The sequence below is a fragment of the Pavona decussata genome, unplaced genomic scaffold, assembly GCF_977016875.1.
Source record: "Pavona decussata unplaced genomic scaffold, jaPavDecu1.1 SCAFFOLD_59, whole genome shotgun sequence".
Taxonomy (NCBI): domain Eukaryota; kingdom Metazoa; phylum Cnidaria; class Anthozoa; order Scleractinia; family Agariciidae; genus Pavona; species Pavona decussata.
This window is the reverse complement of record NW_028145481.1, coordinates 1,827,311-1,847,676: the sequence shown is the minus strand read 5'-3', so window position 1 is coordinate 1,847,676 and position 20,366 is coordinate 1,827,311. Positions and strand designations below refer to the sequence as shown.

The window sequence follows — 20,366 nt, the reverse complement described above, 5'->3', positions numbered from 1 at the left end:
GTGTTTTCGTAGGTTTGCGGTTGAAAATCTATTTCTGACGCGACGTAATGTACAACGGGCGTGCAGCGCTGTCGTGTTCGATGAATTTATTTCCCACGGAAAATTATTGACCGCGGCCACAAAACGTGTAATTTCTTTAATGCACTCTTTCACAAAAAAGATTTCTAAAAGAAAGGGAAAAGATTCTGGAGAGATAGTTCTGTGTCCAGTGAATATTGATGAACATTGCAGTTGAAATTTGATCATGCACGCATATTTTTTGCCATGTATGCAAATTTTGCTCCAGACAACGCCAGACAGTCTGACGTCATTGTGCGGACACCTTCAAAGATATAAACATATATAGACATATATAAATATATTTTTCGCTCGAATTCGCGCGGCTTAGCTCCGCTCGGGCCGGCTCGGCCCGACAAATTTATTAACCTCGCTACGCTCGGGCCTTCGGCCCTCGCTTCGCGAGGAAATAATTTGTGTATAGAATAGAGGGGCATGTCTAATTTGAGTATGGAATTGTGTGGAAACTTGCCAGAAGCGTTGTTTGGTATATATACATTTGCATCCGGCTGGATAGTGACTTTTACACTGGATAAAGTTATCCGCCCTGTTTGAACAACTGAGGCCAGTAGTAAAAGCTGCGAGAGTGTAGCTTAGAGTGGAAAACGATTTCGCCATGTGAGCGATGTTAGCATTGAGAGAGGTAATCATGTCGGCCAATGAGTCGTTGCCCCGAGCAAGCTCTTTTTGTTCGTTTGTTTATTTCTCCTTGAAAGTCGGGGTACGCGAGTAGACCGTTGAGTGGGACTTCAATCCCGGCGGTGAAACTTTCGAACACTATCGTACTGATTTTGTTGGTTCAAAAAGTGTTGGAATGGCACTCCATATTAGATGATGTTTGACTAACATTAGATTTTTTGGATCCAAACATTTTGATCAAACATTTCGGCGGTACTACTACTACTGCGTGCTGCCCACAACACTGAATAATAAACGTTTTGGTCATGGCTTCTCTTATTTCTGTCAGCGCTTGCAAAATCGCTTTCCTACAAGAAGACGCGTCGCAGGCGATTTTTGCGTGGGTGCGCGCGCGTTTCGCTCGTTCTAATATCCCAGAGAGAAATATGAAAGAGACAACTCGCAGCTGAATATCAACCTCTGAATATCACTCTCAACGTGAAAATAAAGCTAACTAAAAAAAAACTATCACATCAGACACTAATGCAACTGAAATTATCCTTACACCGATTCCTGTCATCACCCTGACAAGGACGTCCCACCCGGCCCTAGGGCCATAATCTTCCGCTCGATCATATACTAGTCATGACGTCATAAAGGAAATTCAACAAACTTTGTAGTAACTTTAACTTTTGCCAGGTGACGATGCTTTCCCGGTTCAACACCACAAACCTGACAAACTATCAGAATCCCAATCACATGCCGGGGTTAGTGAAGAATGAATAGCTGTACTCGCGCACATTCTGTTTTGGGTGATTGCTGACTTTCAGTCAAATGTGTTTCAATTGCCTGTACTAAATTTTAGGTCAGGATGCTTATGTAGTGAGAAACTAAATCAACTAATGAAGTTGAATTACGGTGATGTCTAAGCGGTGTATAATCAGTAGGGATTTCCCCGCGTTCCTTCATTGTGATTGGATGTTTTTCAATCTGCTCTTCGGGTTTAGTTTCCCCGTTAAACTGAAGTTGTCTTATATTTTCCCAGCAGAGGTTTTTCTTTGTTGCTTCTGTTTTCTTCTTGTTTTTTATTTGTTTGTTTACTTGTTTGTTTGTTTGTTGTTGTAGTTTTTGTTGTCGTTTTGTTTGTTTGTTTGTTTGTTTGACTGATTGGTCGTCTCCGATGTTTGATTGTCGAAAGGGAAGATAACCTACCTTATGTTAGTCAATTTCGATAGCAATGGTATATTCAACGTACTCGCGCAGGTCATAGTTTTGATCCCAAGGTTTGTTGAGAAAACAGAAAGAAAACAGAAGAAAAACAGAAGAAAACAGAGACGAGAAAGAGAAACCTCCGCTAAGAGGGTAGCTGTCTTATTAGTTACTACCTGGTTACTAAACTTAAAACAAGCTGGTATAAATGTACTGGGGAACATACTCAACATGGTATCTCATTCTAGATATGCTGGTTACTGCCCTCAAGCTAAGTTCTGGCACTACGGCGACACGTTTGGTAACACTACAGCGAAATGCTTTCAGGACAGACGAACAGCTAAACTCAATGGCAGTGTAATCAATGACCCAGGAATCAGCGGAGACGGACAGCATAGATTCCCCACTGTGTACTCTAACACGCCAGATCTTGTCCTCTCAGCGAGGACTAGAGCAAGAGAGCGATGGCGCGATGCTAAAAAATACTCGCTGTTCAACAAACACGAAAGAGGAAGAGACGTACAAGAATTTGACAAGGTGTTGTTTTTCCCCTGCACACTTGTAATGTTTTCATCTCGCTCGCTGCAAATGTTTTTGTGAAAAGCTTATTTTAGAACCTAATGTTAAAGAAAGTCACCATCGAAGCTGAAAGCTAGGCAGAAATATTTTCGATTAGAAAAGGCCCAGTTCAGACGCCGAACTTTTCATGGGCCGAACTTAATTCAAATTAAGGTCGGCCCAAATCGCGAAAATCCCGCCTTTTGATTCAGACGCCGAACTTAATTTACTTGAAGCAAAACCAATCGAAATGTCAGCGCTTTTTTTTTTATTCGAAATACGTTATAATAATTTATGCATTAGGTTCGGCTCATGAAAAGTTCGGCGTCTGAATCAAAGCCGTTCCAAAGCCGAAATTTCCGGCTGAGCCAGACGGGAAGAACGGCTGAGCCGTTCCAAATTAAAACAGCCGTTCTCAACTGATTCAGACGCCGAACTTTTCATGTCCTTAATTCGAGGTATTAGGTTCGGCTCATGAAAAGTTCGGCGTCTGAACCGGGCCTAATTAAATTGGAATCAAAGTTCACACCAACCCTGCCGGTTAGCGTAATCGCGCTTTGAACAATTAACTAGGCCCTGGAGGAATAACAAGTTAGTGTTTTTGAATACGATGGTTGGAACCGTGACCCAGTGTCAGCACAGGTGGGGAGTCTGGTTGTGTACATGGCCATCAAAAGTGCACTGTGGTACTATATTATATTAGAATTTCCAAATTTGTGCAACTTTCTTAGTTTACTCTGACCCTGGATAAAAGTGTTAGATGGGTTTGTCAGTTTACACGCCTGTCTCCGCCCAGCTCTGAATTATAAGTATGACAACTCCGCCGAACTTACAGTAAGCTGAGCAGGTGCACAGCAGAATCAGTCAGTTCGCCCTCGTGTAAAATCGTCCACGGTTAACTCGCGAACACAGGAAATAAGGTAAACAAAAGGAAAATTATCGTTAAGCAATCAGTGACAATAGCAAATGCCAACCCTTCCAAATCAATTGCGTTACTCGTCAGCAACAATCAGATACTGTGGGCAATTTTGTTGTGAGCGAGTCATGCGTACGCCGATCGGGTACACTTGCTAAAAGATAAACCTTGATAACATTATTCCTGCATTTATAAACGCTGCTTTTATTACTCTCACAAAGCTTGCACAGAGTCATCGAAATCACTACATGGACAGGAGCGGAACCGTTCAAAGAGTGGAAAGATTTGTTGTCCCGCGAAAACAGCCAGCCACAAACGGGTTTGTCGAGTTGTTGTTATGTTTAGCGACTAAGTACCGGCTCTTAGAAGCCTTCTCATTTTTGAGACAATCGAAACAGAACTGAGAAATTTGACGGGCGAAATCTGAGCGGAAAGTTTACAAGACGGGTGGACGAGTCATGGGGCAACTACTCTTATCAGACTGCTTCCAAAACCTTTTGAAGTTCTGGTCTCTGATTGGCCAGAAAATTTCGGCGCTGTATTTTTCTGACCAATCGGGGAATCTTTCTCTCGCGCCACTTTCGTGTACGACATAATTCCATTCGCCACTGATTGTCAAGCGGAAAAACAAAAGTAATGTTCAAGTTTAACAATTGGCCGGGCGGTTAAGGTATTTCTTCTCGATTTTGGACGGCCACCATTGTGTTACTTTTTTTTTTCCTAAATTGAGTTTTAAAAACTGTAAGTTTTAACTGCCCGAGACCATGATTTATAACGTTGCTATTTCCTGTTTATTTTTTGTAGACAAGAAGACACTAGGACCAGCAACCTTCTTAGCAGAGACGTGAAAATTAAATGTCCCCTAACCGGTAAATATTTATCAGTAGAGGACACACCTCATCACGGCATGATCCCTTTCAAAATGAGCCCACCTCCAACGTGCACCTCGAGGGACCGTGCTCTGAGGGACGTCTACTTTGAGAAGAGATAGAAGACAGTCTTCTCTAACCAAGTGCTGGACTAAGAACTCATTCCAGGGCTAGTTAAACTGAACAATGTTCTCTCCGCCTTCTTTTTCTATCTCTGGTCATCTGATCTTCATTTGAATCCCCACTCAATCATTCCAATTTTACTCTCGTTGTCTAAATAAATAACATTTTTGTGTTTCTCTAGTAAACCTTACTGCGTATAAAGTCATTTTTGCGCCGGGATGGCCTTGATAATTTTTTTACATCAAGGATAACGATCAGTTTCAAATGTAAACACCCAGCCTCGTCCCCAGTCTCCATTGGCGTGCGGTCGAGTGTCACGTCATCCAGAAGATTCTCGACTCAGTCCAGGAGAGTGATTTCGTCATCATCGTCCGAATCGAAAACATAAACTCTATTCGAAGGCTTTGCTCGCTTAGCACTAATCACGAAGTCGTCGTAGTTGTCATTGTCGGGAGTTCCCGAATGATCCTCGATTGTATCTCCGTCGGTTTCCGCCACACCACTCTTGCTTGCTTTCTTCGCCGTTGGCAGCTTTGAAGCTGGATTTAATGGACGCTTGTTGGTCTTCTGTTTTGTCTAAAAATGTAAGGAAAATTTTAATTAACAGCAACAACAAAGATAAAACGATATCTCAGTGTAACTGTTAAGAACCTGTAGACCTTACAGCCGATTCAGTTCATTGTATCCAGACCCGGAGTTTTTAAACATGATTCGCGGTAACGATTATGCCCAAGCAGCAAATGAAAGCAGAATCAAATGAAATAACCAATCACTCTCATTGTTAGATATAAAACAAAGTGATTGATAACTCTTCGGTTAAGTCATGCACGCAAATTATAGTTGAAAAACAGTTTCTCTGGTTCTATGCATAACGGCGAAATTGACTTTAACGTGGCTTTAGGCCAGCTGCGCCGCGGCTGCTTTCTGATTTTTTTAGCATTACGTGATTAAAATACCTTCAAAACTCATTAATAATTCATAAGCCTGTTGACCTAACAAATGGTCGATAATACATCACGTGCAGTGACTTTATATCGATAAACCTCCTTATTTAATTGTTTGCGGTGTTTTATCAGCTGATAAAACACTCCTCATTAGTGTGCGGTGTTTTTACTCGTATGCTTATTTCCAACGTTCACAAAAGCATAATTGTTATGAACTCTATTGACACACGCTTTTCCAAGAATGTTTTTGAAGCCGTTCAAAAAACTCGCAGCACATGTTTTATTGCGTCTAAAACCACGAGGCGCACCCGATAAAACACTCCTGCTTGTTTTTTAAACATTACAATAAGCACTCCCTTCACCTTGTCAACGCTGTCATTAAGGACCGTAACCCACAACACCTTTCATTTTATTTTATAGTTGTTTTGAGTTTTACAATTATAATCATTTTCAAAACCTTAATATATCTAGTATTTAGATAGTAAATTGTCAACAGAAAGTGCACGGCTGTTTTGGCCACACTTCAGTGTACTTTGTATGTTTTTGTGTTTTAAATATTGTAACTCTGTGTTTCCCGTTGCAAAGAAAATTTTACAGGTGATGTTGACAGTTCTTGATTCTTGATTGTTTTTTGCCAAAAACCTAACGATAGTCCGGCTTGTGTTGTATGTAATAACCTCTCTTAGTATCCTTTCATGCATCAATGAAAAGAAATATGCAATAATGACCGAGGTAAGGGAAGAGAATTAACTCATTCGCTTCGACTTTTTTTTCAGCGGGCGATTTTCGCTCGACCGAGAACTATTCACAGAAAACAAAGCGCGTTGAAGCACTCCATAAATCTAAGTTCGGTTGACTAACCTTTTTGGGAGCAGATTCCGCTCTAAAATCCATGAACAGCCGCTTGCCAGCATACACCAGCTCCGCTTTAGGACCAGGCAAGAGATAACTGATGGTAGAATAAGGAGTAAAATGAAAATCTTCGCGCAAAACTCCCTCCAACAGCATGTCTACTATCACTCGTTCACAGTCTTCCCGCATCAGATCCGGGGGCTTCACTTCACGCACGCGCAGACTTGTCTGTCCCTTGCCGAACCAGGCGTCCACGAGTTTATTAGCGGTGACTCGCTCTGAGAGGGAAGCAGCTTGTTCCAGGACTTTGAGAACATCGAGGCAGTACTTAGTTATGTCACGGGGCTTAAAAGGAATTGGACCTGTGGGGGCAAAAAAATTAAATAATTGCATACAATCAGTTTGCAATATTCTGCGGAGAATGCCTCTGTCTGGTGGTTCATTTTGAGACCTTGTTATATAACTGATTCAAAAACGCATTCAATACATCGCAACCAGCCAGAAAAATACTTGCTGTCGTTTGAATAATCTAGAGCAAAACAAGAACCAATCGCGACTTGCTAATTGGTCTACACCCGCTCAACTTTCAACCCTCTTAATTTCTAAAACCTTAGTTCGAACAATAAATACATACACAACCCGCATATAGCAAAGGCTAATCGAGGCGGGTTGTGCAAATTAGAGTCAACAGATAATTTAGTTAAAAAATTACGGAGAAATGACGATAATAAGTTCAGAGCAGTATCCGTGACATTCAAAACGGAGATAATATAAATAAGGTATATATGGGTCTATATGCTTACGAGGAAAAATACAGAAAATACATTAATATAAATAAATGATTAATAACAAGATGGGCTTGAACTGCAACAGCTAACTAAATAAATGTAGGGACATTAAACAGTTGTGATTGCTAATTTTTAATTTCCCGCGTATGGCACCAGTTTTCCCACGCTCGACAATGATCAAATGTTTTCCCGCGCTTGGCACCGGTTAAATGCAATTTCTTGAAGTTTTGACTGGCTCATTGCGTACATAATCTTTCCCAAAGGGATAACCACAAGTGTATTTATCTATTTACAGTTTGGAAAATTTACCAAGTGTTGGCTGAACTTAGCACAACAAGGCATCTTACCATCTGACTGATCCCCAGATCTCTCGCAATTGTCACACATTTCATGGCATTCATTTGGGTTCCACCGCTCTCCAAAATGGCGTCCAACTAGTGCACGACGGCAAGTTTTAACATCTTGGCAGTATGATAACATCCCATAAAGATTCTCTAAGCCTGTGGAAAGAGATGTTATTTGTCATTCAAACACTCATTAATAATTCATAAGCCCATTGACCTATCATAAAACATCACGTGCAGTGGTTTTAAAACCCGATAAAACCTCCTCCTTATTAGTATGCAGTGTTTAATGTTTTTCTCGTATGCCAATTTTCAACGTTCACAAAAGCATCATTGTTATGAACCCTCTTGACACACGATTTTTCAGGAATGTTTGTGAAGCCGTTCAAAAAACTCGCAGCACGTGTTTTATCGGGTCTAAAACCACTCGGCTGCGCCTCGTGCTTTTAAATCCCGATAAAACACTGCTGCCCGTGTTTTAAACATTACATACAGCGTGACTTGGAAGTCGATCATGTAAACGGTAAATAATATTAACCCTTTATTTAAACAGAGTCTAACTTAGGCCCAGCTTTAGACAATCAGTGAGCCTTCAAATCTGTTTATAAGCGGTTTATTTTAAGTAGATAAATAGTTTTCTAGTCTGGGATGCAAGCCTTCTTGTTACTGTCGGCAGCAGACAATACTTAGGTATGACTGTTGGCAAAATTGAAAATGGCTTAGAACGTGGTTTTGTTAAACAACATCTAAACTGTCTTTTAATAATTGACCCTAACCCTTTAGGCCCAGTAGTGATCAACATGAAATTTCTCCATACATTCCTCAAATTCTCACTGCTTGATCAAACATACTGGTCCTAGTTGTTCAAATCCCGACAAAGCTAATCCTGGGTTAATGTGAACTTTGATTGGAGTTTAATTGCTAATCAGTAGAATATTCTTCCAAATGTTTTTAATCCCGGAATTTGACTTAGACTTCTTTTTACCAGTAACTTATAATTAGCTTTTGAAAATCATTTTTTAACGAAATGTACGGAAAACAGTTAAGAGAATATGTAGATACTCGGGTTTCCTACGGGTTGTGCCTGCTAATACAGGAATATTTTTGGGCGGTTTAAAACTATACAGAAAAAATAGAACTTAAAAGTGCTTTTGGTACCGCGAAAGAAAATTGGGGGTAACCATGCACTTTTCAGAGATAATTAAGCTTCAATTTAGGAGAAAATCTCATACATTGTTTTATATCTTGGCGATTTTTAGAGATATTATTGCTTAATTGTCTCTGAAAAATGCGTGGCTACCCCCAGTTTTTGGTTTTGGATCCCAATAGGCCTTGCTAAGATCTGCTTTTCTCGCATAGTCATAAACCGCACAAAACTACTTCGGTATTAGTAGGCACCGTCCTTAGCGCATATATACAGTAATAGGAAGATGGGAATATTACAAAACAAAAGCGAATACTCCATCAAAAAACATTCAGTTTTGTCGCGTGTATGTTCATTTGCGTAACATCTAATATGTCACAGGTACAAACGGTAGTCCACAAGAAGAAGTGGCCGATTTACACGGTACGACTTTGTCGCATGCGACAAGCCTGGAGTACGACAGGCCTAAGACACGAATTGTTTCGTGTAAGTCAAACCTACAAATCACTTACGACTGTCGTGTACGTCGATGTGTACGCACAGGGCGCTAACACAAACGGTGTGACTGGTCACTGTTTACAAAATTTAAAGGATTTGTATGGAAATACTATAAGGTTCGTATTATAGCCAAATGTTGGGGAAAATGTTTATCTGAAAAGTCACAATAAATGTAAACTTACCTCAATCGTTGTGCTTTGTCGTTCTTTCGCCTGGAAACGGTGAATTTAGGCGATTTTGAAGGTTTTGCTTTCGTCGTTTACCTGAGCGTTATACAATTTTGTAAACAGTCACCAGTCACACCGTTTGTGTGGGCCCCCTGTGCCCCGACGTCCCAAAAATGTCGTAGAATTTTAAAACATGTTTCAAAATCCTACGAAAATCGTAGGTACAGGTAATGTTGAATAACGAGAGTAGTGCGCGATGTGTGCAACTTTTTGCATGATGGGAGCAGCGCGCTCTAGAAATCGCATGCGACAGTGGTAAGCAAACGTTGTACCGTCTAAATCGGCCGAGAAAATAACCTGTTTAACATAAGGCTCCAAGTATACACCAGCGGAGGTTTCGTTGTTGGACAAAATTTCAGCAACTCTGACGACTCGAAATACGCCCATTCGAGTGAGTGCACTCGCACTTCGTGTCTGATTAGTTACGATGTAAGACAGTCATGCAGGTACTTGTTAATTCAGTTCGGGCTCTAAATCGACTACAAGATCACACAGGAGGCCTTGATAATCTACTGCTGTTAAATATTACTGACAAGCCCTCGCAATGTTGTCGACTACTAAATTCGAAGCACACTGGCCAACACTGAATGATTGAAGGTTTCCGTCGGCTATCAAATATTCGCAAACAACCTGAGTACGTAAGTTTCTCGTGCAAATGATCCCTTTACTTGAAAAACCGATTCCAATTTGACGCAAGTTTCGGTTCATGTATACATGCAGTCACAGGTAACGCCAAAATGATCTTTTCTCTACCACATTTTGACGTCCTCTAGCACAAAAAAGCCGGAAAAATGTGTTTTAAAAACTGTAGAATACAAAACAGCATCATTACAACTTTACAATTATCAATGATAATAACCCTAAAAAAAAAATCAATCAATAAAAAAAATCTATCAGTTTTTTTTTCTGAAACTAACCGCACGCTTGTCCCAAACAATTGTTTTGAATTCCTTGGGGTTGCCTGTTACACTGCGAAAAATCCCCGCCATGCATGGATTTCTCTCGAAGACGAAACTCGGAGACAGTTTTATCTCTTTGCCGTTACAGTAAGGTTTCAACTTTTTGGCAACAGTGAGAATAATTACGTCTTCTCTGTTGTTGTCTCAACCAAGCAACTGAACAAGTTCGCAACATCATGATTTTACCTCCCAAAAAAACCTTGCTGCAATAAGATCACGCGGTGATCATAAAACGACGTGATGTCACATGTTTTTAAAAATACAAAATGGATAACATGTCAAAAACAAGTTTGGAAACTAGCTTTTAATAATCAAAAATGTTCGCCTTTCATCGTTTTCGAGGGATCATTGACAGTAAATTTGGGGTATCATCTCCGATTGATCCAGTTCTTCTGCGGTGTAAGATTATGACTTCTCGTCGAAGACTATTTAAGGTTGCCGAGGGATCATTTGCAAGCCAGTGCAGAGAATGAAATGACCCTAGACTTGCCACAAGTCGACTTCTTATATTATGGCATCGAATTTGGGCAACGAGAGACAGCGTCGCAAGGCGAGAAAGTCCGTCTGACTGGACTCAACGAAAACGGACTCTAAGCCCTAACAATGATCAGCATCAAATTTCTACCTGTAATATGAACGCTTATTCAACCCCTGTAGTCATGAGAATTAAGGATATGATCACCCAAAGTGAATTTTCTTGATATTTTAACAACTTCTCTACAGTACCTTTTTAAGAAAAGTATTAGGAACAACATAGGAGAATTTGTTCTTTGATATTAGGGGTTAGATTGCATAACTTAAGAAAGGACATTTTGCAACTTAATAAAGTTAAAACTTAATCCATAATAATTAAATTTTAATAAATAAATAAATAAATAGATAAGCCGGGGGTACTCCATATAATGCGCTATACGGGAAGGCTCCGCTCGAAACATGCAAAATTCCTAGGTGCATCATGGTGGCAGATTCTGAACTTTTAGTATTTTAAATAGTCGTAAATAGTTTAACAAAACCTGAGAGGAAATTCCTGGTCGGAAATTCAACGCAAATATTACGCCGTCAGTAATGTGGGAATAGTCTTTTGTCTTTGGCTTAGAAAGGGGTAACTTTTGGTAAAGTTTGGTATGTAGAAGGGTTAATGGTTGAGCCAAAGTGCTGTGTTGAGCCTCCATGTCGAAGAATTTATCGAGTTACCATCCCCCGCCCCCGCTCCCTCCGCTTTCCCCGGGAAATAAATAACCAACAACAAAAATAATAATGACGATGATGACGATGATGATGACGACGTCGATGACGAGATGATGATGATGATGATGATGATGATGATGATGATGATGATGATGATGATGATGATTTCTGCCCCCGGAATGAAAACTCGAGGAAGTCAATTATAATGAGGTAGCTTTCGATGGCATGTACGTAGGTTAGTAAATATACGTAACAAAATGGTATTGGAAAACAAAAGATTCCATGCAAATATTTTAAAACTTAAGATTGTACCGCGATTTGGGGAAATTTTAAAATTAGCTCTATAAACTGAAATGAACAAATAAAGAGGGGAATAATGAATCGACCAAGCTTCACAAGAATTCCCACAATAATTGAAGTTATAAGATCTTGCCTGTTTGTTCCGTAAACACCATGGTGCTTTGATGGAAAACGTCAAACGGTCTGTAGAACAGAATACAATGAGAATTGCTGTCATCTCGCCCAGCTCGGCCGCTCTCTTGATAATAATTCTCCATGGATTTGCTTAGCGAGTGGTGTATTACAAAGCGGACATCAGGTTTGTCGATACCCATTCCAAAGGCTACTGTAGCTACCACTACCTACGTTAAAAAGAAAATAACAAGAACAATTCAAAGTTCAGACTATATAAAGGAACATCTCGCATTTTTTCTCACGTGTTTGGTATTGTATTTATATACCGCACATACCACATAGTCTCATGGCAGTTTACAGTTCTTCTGTGGAGTGAGATGGGACGTCAGGATGTAAAGATGCCAGTGGCAGCCGCTATAGGTCCACATTTTGATCTCACCCACCCAACCTCAGTACGCATCTTGCATCTCGCATTTTTCTACGCCACATTTTATCTTGCATCAATTTTTTATATTTTCCATCTCACTTCTCACTCGCATTTTTATCTCACATTTTTCTAACTCGCAGTTTTATGTTGCGTTTTGCATCTCCGTCACATTTTATTTTTTTACATTTTCAAATGTTATCTCCCATCATTGTTCACTTCCCACCTCGAATTGTTATTTCGCACTTTTACCTTGTATCTCGCCATTTACCTTATTTTCTATCCTGCATTTTTTAACCTCTCACCTCGCATTTTTATCTCGCTTTACCTCGCATTTTTTGTATCTTGTATCTTATCAAACTTGTTTGTTTAAAACGAGGGTGACACTTAACGGTCTGTCACGACTGACAAACCTGTGGCCCTCAGATTCCAGATCGAATTAAATTTGGAAATGTTGGTTTTTGAGGGGAGAGGAAACCGCAGTACCAGGAAGAAAACCTCTCGGAGCAAGGACGATAACCAACAACAAACTCAACCCACACACAACACCGCATCCGGGAATCGAACCCGGGCCACATTGGTAGGAGGCGAATGCTCTCACCACTGCACTGTCCCTATTTCCTATGCCTATCTTACATCTGGCATTTTTCGACTTCGTACCCCGCCATTTTATTTTATGTTAACAAATCTTGCCCCGATTATCTACAAAAGAACTATGAATGCGTTAAAAACAAACATCAATTTAACACCAGATCGGCCGTAAATGGAAACTTATCAATACCCAAGCTATCTACCAAGACAGGACAGAGTAGTACATGCCTGGAACTCCTTATCTAGTGACGCTAGGGCATATAGTTTAGACAAGTTTAAAAGAATTTTAAGTCAGGGATAATTTTTAGTTTTTTTTCCCTTTTTTACTTAATTTTAAACCTGTTCGATTACCTTGTAACTCGATTTGTCACTCTTAAAATTCTTATTTAATTCTGTATTTTATATTTGTCGAGGGCTACCCTAATTAACCATTGTGTTAGCTTTTCTAGTGTCACCCTCATTAAATATTGTCTTTATTAATATTAATATTATTATTGTTATTATTATTATTATTATTATTATTATTATTATTATTGTTGTTGTTGTTGTTGTTATTATTATTATTATTATTATTATTATTATTATTTTGACTTTTTATACATGTATCTTAATTCACACCTCCCTCTTCCACACTTTGCATGACAAGCTAAACAATGTCTGATTACTGAATTAGGAGCTTAACATGCAAGTGTTTATTACTTGTATTGCGTTACTTGTCCAAGCTGTATGCACTCGACTGCGAGAGGGTCCATCAAGATCACCATGGTAACAGGCTGCCTTAATCCCACGAGACTTTAAACTTGATGCAATAGTTACCGAGTCCTTCCGAGAGAAACAGTACACAATGCCTACAAAGTGTCGTCAAAAATAAGTCAGTGATTAGTGAGTGTCAAGAGCTGAAAGACGAACTCATTTATCATGGGAGCATATAGTCAGTTAGCCCAGGGGGAAGTCAAATGGACAAAGGAAGGGGGGGAGTGTTTAATGCACAATTTCAAATTAAAGCTACAAGATAAAGTTAATGACAAAAATAAATACATTCAAGGCTTAAGCAAAAGATTAACCAAACGCTAGTAAACGTTCAACTGTTGAAAGTTATGATCATAAGGGTAATCATGATGCTAATGGAAATGTCTTTTTTTTCATCAATTTTATTTTTTGGCCTTGATCATAGTTATATGTTTTTACTTTTAGTGAAAATTGGATAAAAAAAATGGAACTAAATGTATTGTAACCATAGTATTTCAAATTTTATTATGACAGTAGGTGCAGGTAGTGGCCCAAAATTTACCACAGTGACTGTAACTTAACTTGTGGAAGAATTAAGGGCAAAACTTTAACAAAAACTCTGACAAAGGCAACAGAAAATTGCCAAAAATTTAGTGTCTATTGTCTTAGATCAGATTCAAAATAGTCTTCACTGAAACATGTTCAACACTGATCGCCCAAATAACAAAAAATATTTATACACCACCAAATGCCCATGATGGTACTTTACCACATACCTGATTGTCCAGGAAACTTCTGAGACACTAGGTTTTTAATTTCATCCATACACTCTTCATGTTTTGATGGCTTGCGTCGAACCTTGACAATATATAAAAATTAATCATTCTGAAAAAAGTGCCGCAACTGTGTTACTGTTGACTACATTTAGTGTGAAAACATCACCTTAAACTAGTGTAAAGATGTGATTCAAGCAGGGGCTTGCAAAAATCTACATTTGTAACTTTACTACATTGAGTTTACTATTGTTTAAATTAGCATTCAAAAAGATTTGAACTATTACCTAACACATCATCAAGTATGTTCTTGGAATGTTTTGGCTTTGCCTCTTATGTTCCATAACTCAGTTTAACAAGTCACCTTATGTGTAAAGGATACAGTGTTTAGTGAACTTTAAAAATATGTTTGTGGTTAAGCGACATTAATGTACTAAGGTCATGTTTTCATGCTATGAGTTAGTATTGAGATGCAAATAACATTTTTCAAAGAAAAAGTACATACGTACAATTTTAATTATTACATGCGTATAATTATTTGTTAGAGAAAAAATTGTTCCTTGATCATTTATTTATCATTTCATTCATTTCATTTATTTTACCATTAACCAGAAATACAACAACAGTATACAGAAATACATTCAAGATAATATACAATATTCCTACTAAATTATTTACAAGATCAAATGTGGTAAAGGCAAGGAAGCCTATATACAAGCCGGGGGCTTATAAACTATAGGCTTCCTGGAACTATAGGATAAACCATACAAGTTAAGGGTACTAAATGAAAATTCCAATTAATTATTTTTTTTTTTTAAGAAAAAAAAAAGAAAGAAGAAGAAAAGGTGTGTAGCTCAACAAAGACTCAATTTAAGTAAGAGAGTAGGATTTTTTGTCTTTTGCCAAACAAACTGATACTTTCACTGTTTTGAATTTCACGACTTAGCGAGTTGAAAAATGAAGGACCTTGAAACCGAATTGAGAATTTTCAAAGATTACTTCGACAATAAGGTATACAGAAAAGGCTGGAATTTCTTATATTATAAGAATGCATCTGGCTTGAAAGGGTAAACATATCACGAAAATAATTTGGAAGTAAGCTTCTTTTAAAAAGATGCATAAATTTACCTATTTGGTATAAATAAATGTCAGAGAATTGACTGATCCTGTCATATTATATCAAACAAAAAGGTTTCATTTTCAGGATCATCAATGACTGCAGTGGGTGACCACCTAAGGAACATGAGGCACGCGCTCGATCTTTCTTCCTCGTCAATTGTTGTAAGGGAGAACGACACCTTCAAAAGAAGAATTAGAGAGGCTATTGAAATTCATTGCTAGGCTCTGACATTGAATATGGACGTTGGATATGAGCTCCCAGCAATCTACCGGGACATTTTGTCACATGATATTTTATCAACTTAATCATGTGACAAAACTTCCTACACCACTTGACAAAGATTCTAAGAGGAATCGAAAGCTTGTATTTCACCATAAATTTTCGATCCTGAAAACAAAACGTTTTTGTTTGATATTAATTATTTATTTTAATTAATTTATTATAAGTAATTGATAATGATTAATTGTATTATAGTAATTAATTATATTAAATTCAAACCTCATAGAACAAGTTGGGTCTGTTGAATGAGGCCTTGAACATCACACAGTCCTGTTGAAGACCAAGAATCTTCTTCACATCATCAACAACCTTTGTTGTTGCCGTAGCTGTAAGCCCCAGGATAGGAACACCTGGAAACTGCCGTTTCAGAATCCCAAGGATTTTGTAATCTGGTCTGAAATCATGACCCCACTGACTTGTGCAGTGAACTTCATCAATCACAATTCGTGACAAATGGCCGGCTATCAAAACAAAAAGAAAACCATTAGAATACAGGTAGATTCTAGAATTCATTACTGGAGATGTAATGCTTATTTGAAGTTACTATTTTTTTTTTTTTTTTTTTACATTTTGAGTTAGTTCTGATTAAAATGTTGGTTCTTTTCAAGGACACAAGAAGAAGTCACAAAGATGTGATTTTCCTTAAGTATAAAGTGATTCAAACTATAATTTATAACTGACGACGCATACAAAATAAGTGCCACATAAATGTCTGTGCATGCTAACCCTGACCTTGAATGTTTTGGAAATTCAGGGATGTAACTAAGAAAACCTTCAGCAGGCACATTAGTAAACCCAGCCAGCTCTTTTGGACTGTACACCTGAATAACTAGCTTCAACTACTTGTGTTTTGTTGAAGTTTCAGCCAGTGATAAGATCTCTTTCAAACAGTAAAATTTGCTGGTACAGTCGAACCTGTATATAACGGCCCTGTATTAAGCGGCCACTCTCTATTAAGCGGCCACTCTCTATTAAGCGGCCAGTTTTTAAAGTCCCGATTTTTCGCACATACAAACGCTGTATTTGGTACCTGTATTAGGCGACCACCTCTATTAAGTGGCCGCGGCCACCCTGTAGCAGTCCCATGTTTGTCTTTCTTTGTTATTTTTACCTGTATTAAGCGGCCACCCTTGAATGGAAAAGCCATATGCACAGTACCATAGATAACAGAAATTGTCGCTTGGAGTGCCAACAGTCAACGACTTGCTCTACAAACAAAAGTTTCAAATTCGGAAGTGCCAAACGCACATGTCCCACTTGTTTAAGTCACTGTAATTCTTACCCTATTCCTATTTGAACTCGAAGAATTTTGTTATATATTGTGTTACTTTTAATTAGCAACATTACCGTTATAACTCCACTTCGATCATAACAACTATGAAATGACGGAATGTGATATTTTGTTGTGAACTGCAAGTCACGTAAGTAAGTGGGTTAGAAATACAGTACTGTACACCGTACAAGAGTAGAGGACAATTTATTGCACGGTGCTTTTACACAATGTTACGTATATTATACCATTAAGTTACAAGTTGGCACTGAACTTTGTTTAAAGTATTGATCGCTTGAAAGAGTGTTGATTATCCTATTGTTTCCTTGCATGAAATGTTTTTGTATGATACACCATTAAAATTGACATTAGACAACGCACAGTGAGTATTTTTAGTGATCATGTATTAAGCAGCCAGTTCCTCAAGTCCCGAGGGTGGCTGTTATATACAGATTCGACTGTAGCTGGCTCTTAAAGCAACAACCCTGGTTAATGCATTGGCACATGTACAATCATTACTGCCCCACTGATGTGACCACTTTATTATCAAACCCATTTCTGGCTGACATCAAAGCTCATCCAATAATAATAATTTTTCAAATCTGGAAACTCTGTTATTCCAATTAAAGGATTCTGCCATTCTTCTCAGGAACAGTCAAAGATCTGAAAGGATCATCCATGTATAGTAAATAAGATTCTGTGGGCGCAACACCATAAGCTACAGTGATGTATCCACAGTTATTGATGCATGCAGCTTGTGTCTTGGGGATAATCTTTCAAGAGAAACTTAATAAGATCCCATGACACTTTGTTTCATCACGTTCTTGTATTTAAATCAACAAACTTAACTTGTGTCGCAATTTCCCAGTGGATTTAGCCAGAATTTACACCAAATTTGACTCCTTTACACCCTGTGGTTAGAATAGACAGTTGTTGTTGTTGTTGTTGTGGAAATCCCTTTTAAGCACATTTTCATCACTCTATGGGGGCCCTCCCTTCTTCCCTGAGAAGACGGCTATGATATTATTTACCTTCAAATGTTTTCTCTAGTTTTGCCATAAAACGTTTGCTTTTAGCAATTTTTTCAGGCGTGACATATAACAGTTTCAACTGTGATTTTTTGTCAATCATTGCACTATGAACCACATTCACTTCTTCTTTTGAGCAATTCGAGTTCAGGAACGTGCTGTTAATTTTCAGTTCCTTCAGAGCCATCAGCTGATCCTCCATCAATGAAATCAACGGAGAAACCACAAGCGTTATCCCTTTGGAAATCACGGCTGGTAGCTGGAAGCACAGGCTTTTCCCACCGCCAGTTGGCATGATCAAAATGCAATCATTCCCCGACATGGTTGCATTCATGCATTCTAGCTGCAATGGACGAAACCCTGTTATCTTGAAGATGTCTTCCCTCGCGTTTTCAATCTTTTCAGACCATGGAAACGTCTTTGCTGACCAGTCCTGGCCATTTTCTTGTCTCTTTGAAGAAGAAGCAGACGAGCATATCTGGGATTGTATCAGCTGTTTGCGAGAGTGGAGAAATTGCTGTCTTTCGAGCAAGCTTTCAATTCTTGCCTCGATTTCTTTGAGTTCTGTATCAATTCCGTCCAGTTCCTTTGCTAACTCCATACGAGGGAGATACAATTCTATGTGCGCTAGCCTATTGCGAATAAAGCGTGCCTTTTCTAGTCTCTTTTCATGACTTTCCTCATCACTTTTCTTCCGCCATGTTGAAATTGCTGCCGAATCCGCTGGATCAACGAGGGCACAGATTTTCATCCAGTTCCCAGTACTGAACGCGCTTTTTGGGTGGAGCTCCGCAGTTCAAAATATGGCCATTGCCTGATTTCATACCGTGGGGTTCTGGATACGAGTCTGTGTATTATGGGTTATGGGACTCAACACCCACATAGCCGGAAAGAGCACACCGCACTTTACAACATTTCCAAGTTTGATGTTAATCAAGCTAATATTAGGAAAGATACAGCCATTCAAAAACTCCAAATTTTACTAAGAAATGTATGGAACGCCGGACGTGTGTCCGGCGTTCCATACATTTCTTAGTAAATTGTTAAGTTTTTGAATGGCTGTATCTCGCCTAATATTAGCTTGATTGACACCAAACTTGAGGATGTTGTAAAGTTCGATGTGCTCTTTCCGACTATGTGGGTGTTGAGTCCCATAACCCATAATACACAGACTCGTACCCAGACCCCCACGGTATGAAATCAGGCAATGGGGTCGGCCATGTCCACACGTATCCGGAAATTTTTTTTTCCGCAAATATTTTTTTGTGGATGCGAAAATTTTCGCGTCCACACGCAGCGTATTCGAGTCGTTTTCAGCCGTCCACACGTATCCGATTGTATCCGGAAATTTTCTGATTTGCTCTAGTTCGCAGTTCTAAAATTCTCTCTCCATTCTTCTTCGAGCGTTGTGCCACTAATAAAATTGCCCCACTATGCGCTTGTCCTTCTTGGTCGAATCCTGAATAACAATCTCAAAACATCCTGTCGATCTCTAATGTATTGGTTGTGTAAATTTATCACAGCTGCATTTATCTGAACGCATGATATCAAACTAGAAATCAGAGCAACTAACAAAGAAGCTACAACCCGGCTTGCTGTACGCCATGTTTGTTTATAATGCTCGCCGTGAAAACTGGATCCAAGAGAATGACGAAAGCGTATTCAAAAATTTCCGGGTACGACCGTCCACACGTATACGTATTCGTATCGGATAAAAAAATTTCCACTCTGGAGAGCGTTTACAATTTTTCCGGATACGGCCGGAAAATACGCTGGATACGTGTGGACGCAAGCCGTATTCATAAAAAAAATTTGCGTTTTCACAAATTTCCGGATACGTGTGGACGACGCCTATATGTTCGTTATATTTTCATTTATTTAATTTCATGGGTGTGGGGAAAAATTTGAACGGCTTACATAGGTCGCGGCTCTTTCGTCGCTAGCGCTCGCCCCTCAAATATATATCGTGCTCGCTCAATTTTTTTGTTTTGCATTCTTCCCCGCAGATTTTCGAGCAAAAGAGAGTAAACCCGCAGTCTAAGGTCGTGTCATCAAAGTTGTGACATGACTCTCCCTTAAATAGTAACAACAATTCAGTAAGTAAGTAACTTTAATAGTAACATCCTCGTGAGGTTTTTCAGGAACTATTTACAAACTATTTCCAATTTATAAAAGCAAAAATGACAATAAAAACTCGAAATCACAATTTATGCTGGTATTTTACTAAAATTTAAAGCTTAGTGACAACAGAAGCCCTGGTGGCAACCTACCTAAATTTTCCTTGTACCCTTCAGTGAACTACATGTATAGTGCTCTAAATATAATTATAAAGGTATCTGTTTGTTTAAAATATGCAGTCCTAAGCAATGGACTTATCGATATACGATAAGAGAAAGTCTTTCCCCCGTTTTGTTATGAATGAACGGCATTGAATGAATGCTTAC

At 38.9% G+C, this 20,366-nt stretch overlaps 2 protein-coding genes across 2 annotated transcripts; one reads left to right on the top strand and one right to left on the bottom strand.

Moving 5' to 3' along the window:
- Window positions 1–1,290: 1,290 nt before the first annotated feature.
- Window positions 1,291–4,521, top strand: LOC146479375 (ciliary microtubule inner protein 2C-like). The gene is made up of 4 exons (XM_085111012.1): window positions 1,291–1,442; window positions 2,133–2,421; window positions 3,580–3,677; window positions 4,163–4,521. Exons 1-4 carry the CDS (start codon window positions 1,381–1,383, stop codon window positions 4,347–4,349), a joined length of 636 nt encoding a protein of 211 aa, XP_084967138.1. The 5' UTR covers window positions 1,291–1,380; the 3' UTR covers window positions 4,350–4,521.
- On the bottom strand, window positions 4,121–18,646 carry LOC146479374 (ATP-dependent DNA helicase Q1-like). The gene is made up of 8 exons (XM_085111011.1): window positions 17,926–18,646; window positions 15,844–16,085; window positions 14,229–14,310; window positions 13,423–13,571; window positions 11,728–11,935; window positions 7,282–7,434; window positions 6,156–6,508; window positions 4,121–4,926 (listed from the first exon to the last, which is right to left on the bottom strand). The coding sequence occupies exons 1-8, from the start codon at window positions 18,521–18,523 to the stop codon at window positions 4,690–4,692; spliced, it is 2,022 nt and encodes a 673-aa protein (XP_084967137.1). The 5' UTR covers window positions 18,524–18,646; the 3' UTR covers window positions 4,121–4,689.
- Between the last annotated feature and the right edge of the window lie 1,720 nt (window positions 18,647–20,366).

Coding starts and splice junctions, on each gene's coding strand:
- LOC146479374 (XM_085111011.1), bottom strand. CDS start 18,523: ATGGAGTTAGCAAAGGAACTGGACGGAATTGATACAGAACTCAAAGAA. Junction 11,936..13,422: donor GGACAAGTAACGCAATACAA/GTAATAAACACT, acceptor TTTTTAACGTAG/GTAGTGGTAGCTACAGTAGC. Junction 4,927..6,155: donor CGGAATCTGCTCCCAAAAAG/GTTAGTCAACCG, acceptor TTACATTTTTAG/ACAAAACAGAAGACCAACAA.
- LOC146479375 (XM_085111012.1), top strand. CDS start 1,381: ATGCTTTCCCGGTTCAACACCACAAACCTGACAAACTATCAGAATCCC. Junction 2,422..3,579: donor ACGTACAAGAATTTGACAAG/GTGTTGTTTTTC, acceptor ACTCTCACAAAG/CTTGCACAGAGTCATCGAAA. Junction 3,678..4,162: donor AAACAGCCAGCCACAAACGG/GTTTGTCGAGTT, acceptor TATTTTTTGTAG/ACAAGAAGACACTAGGACCA.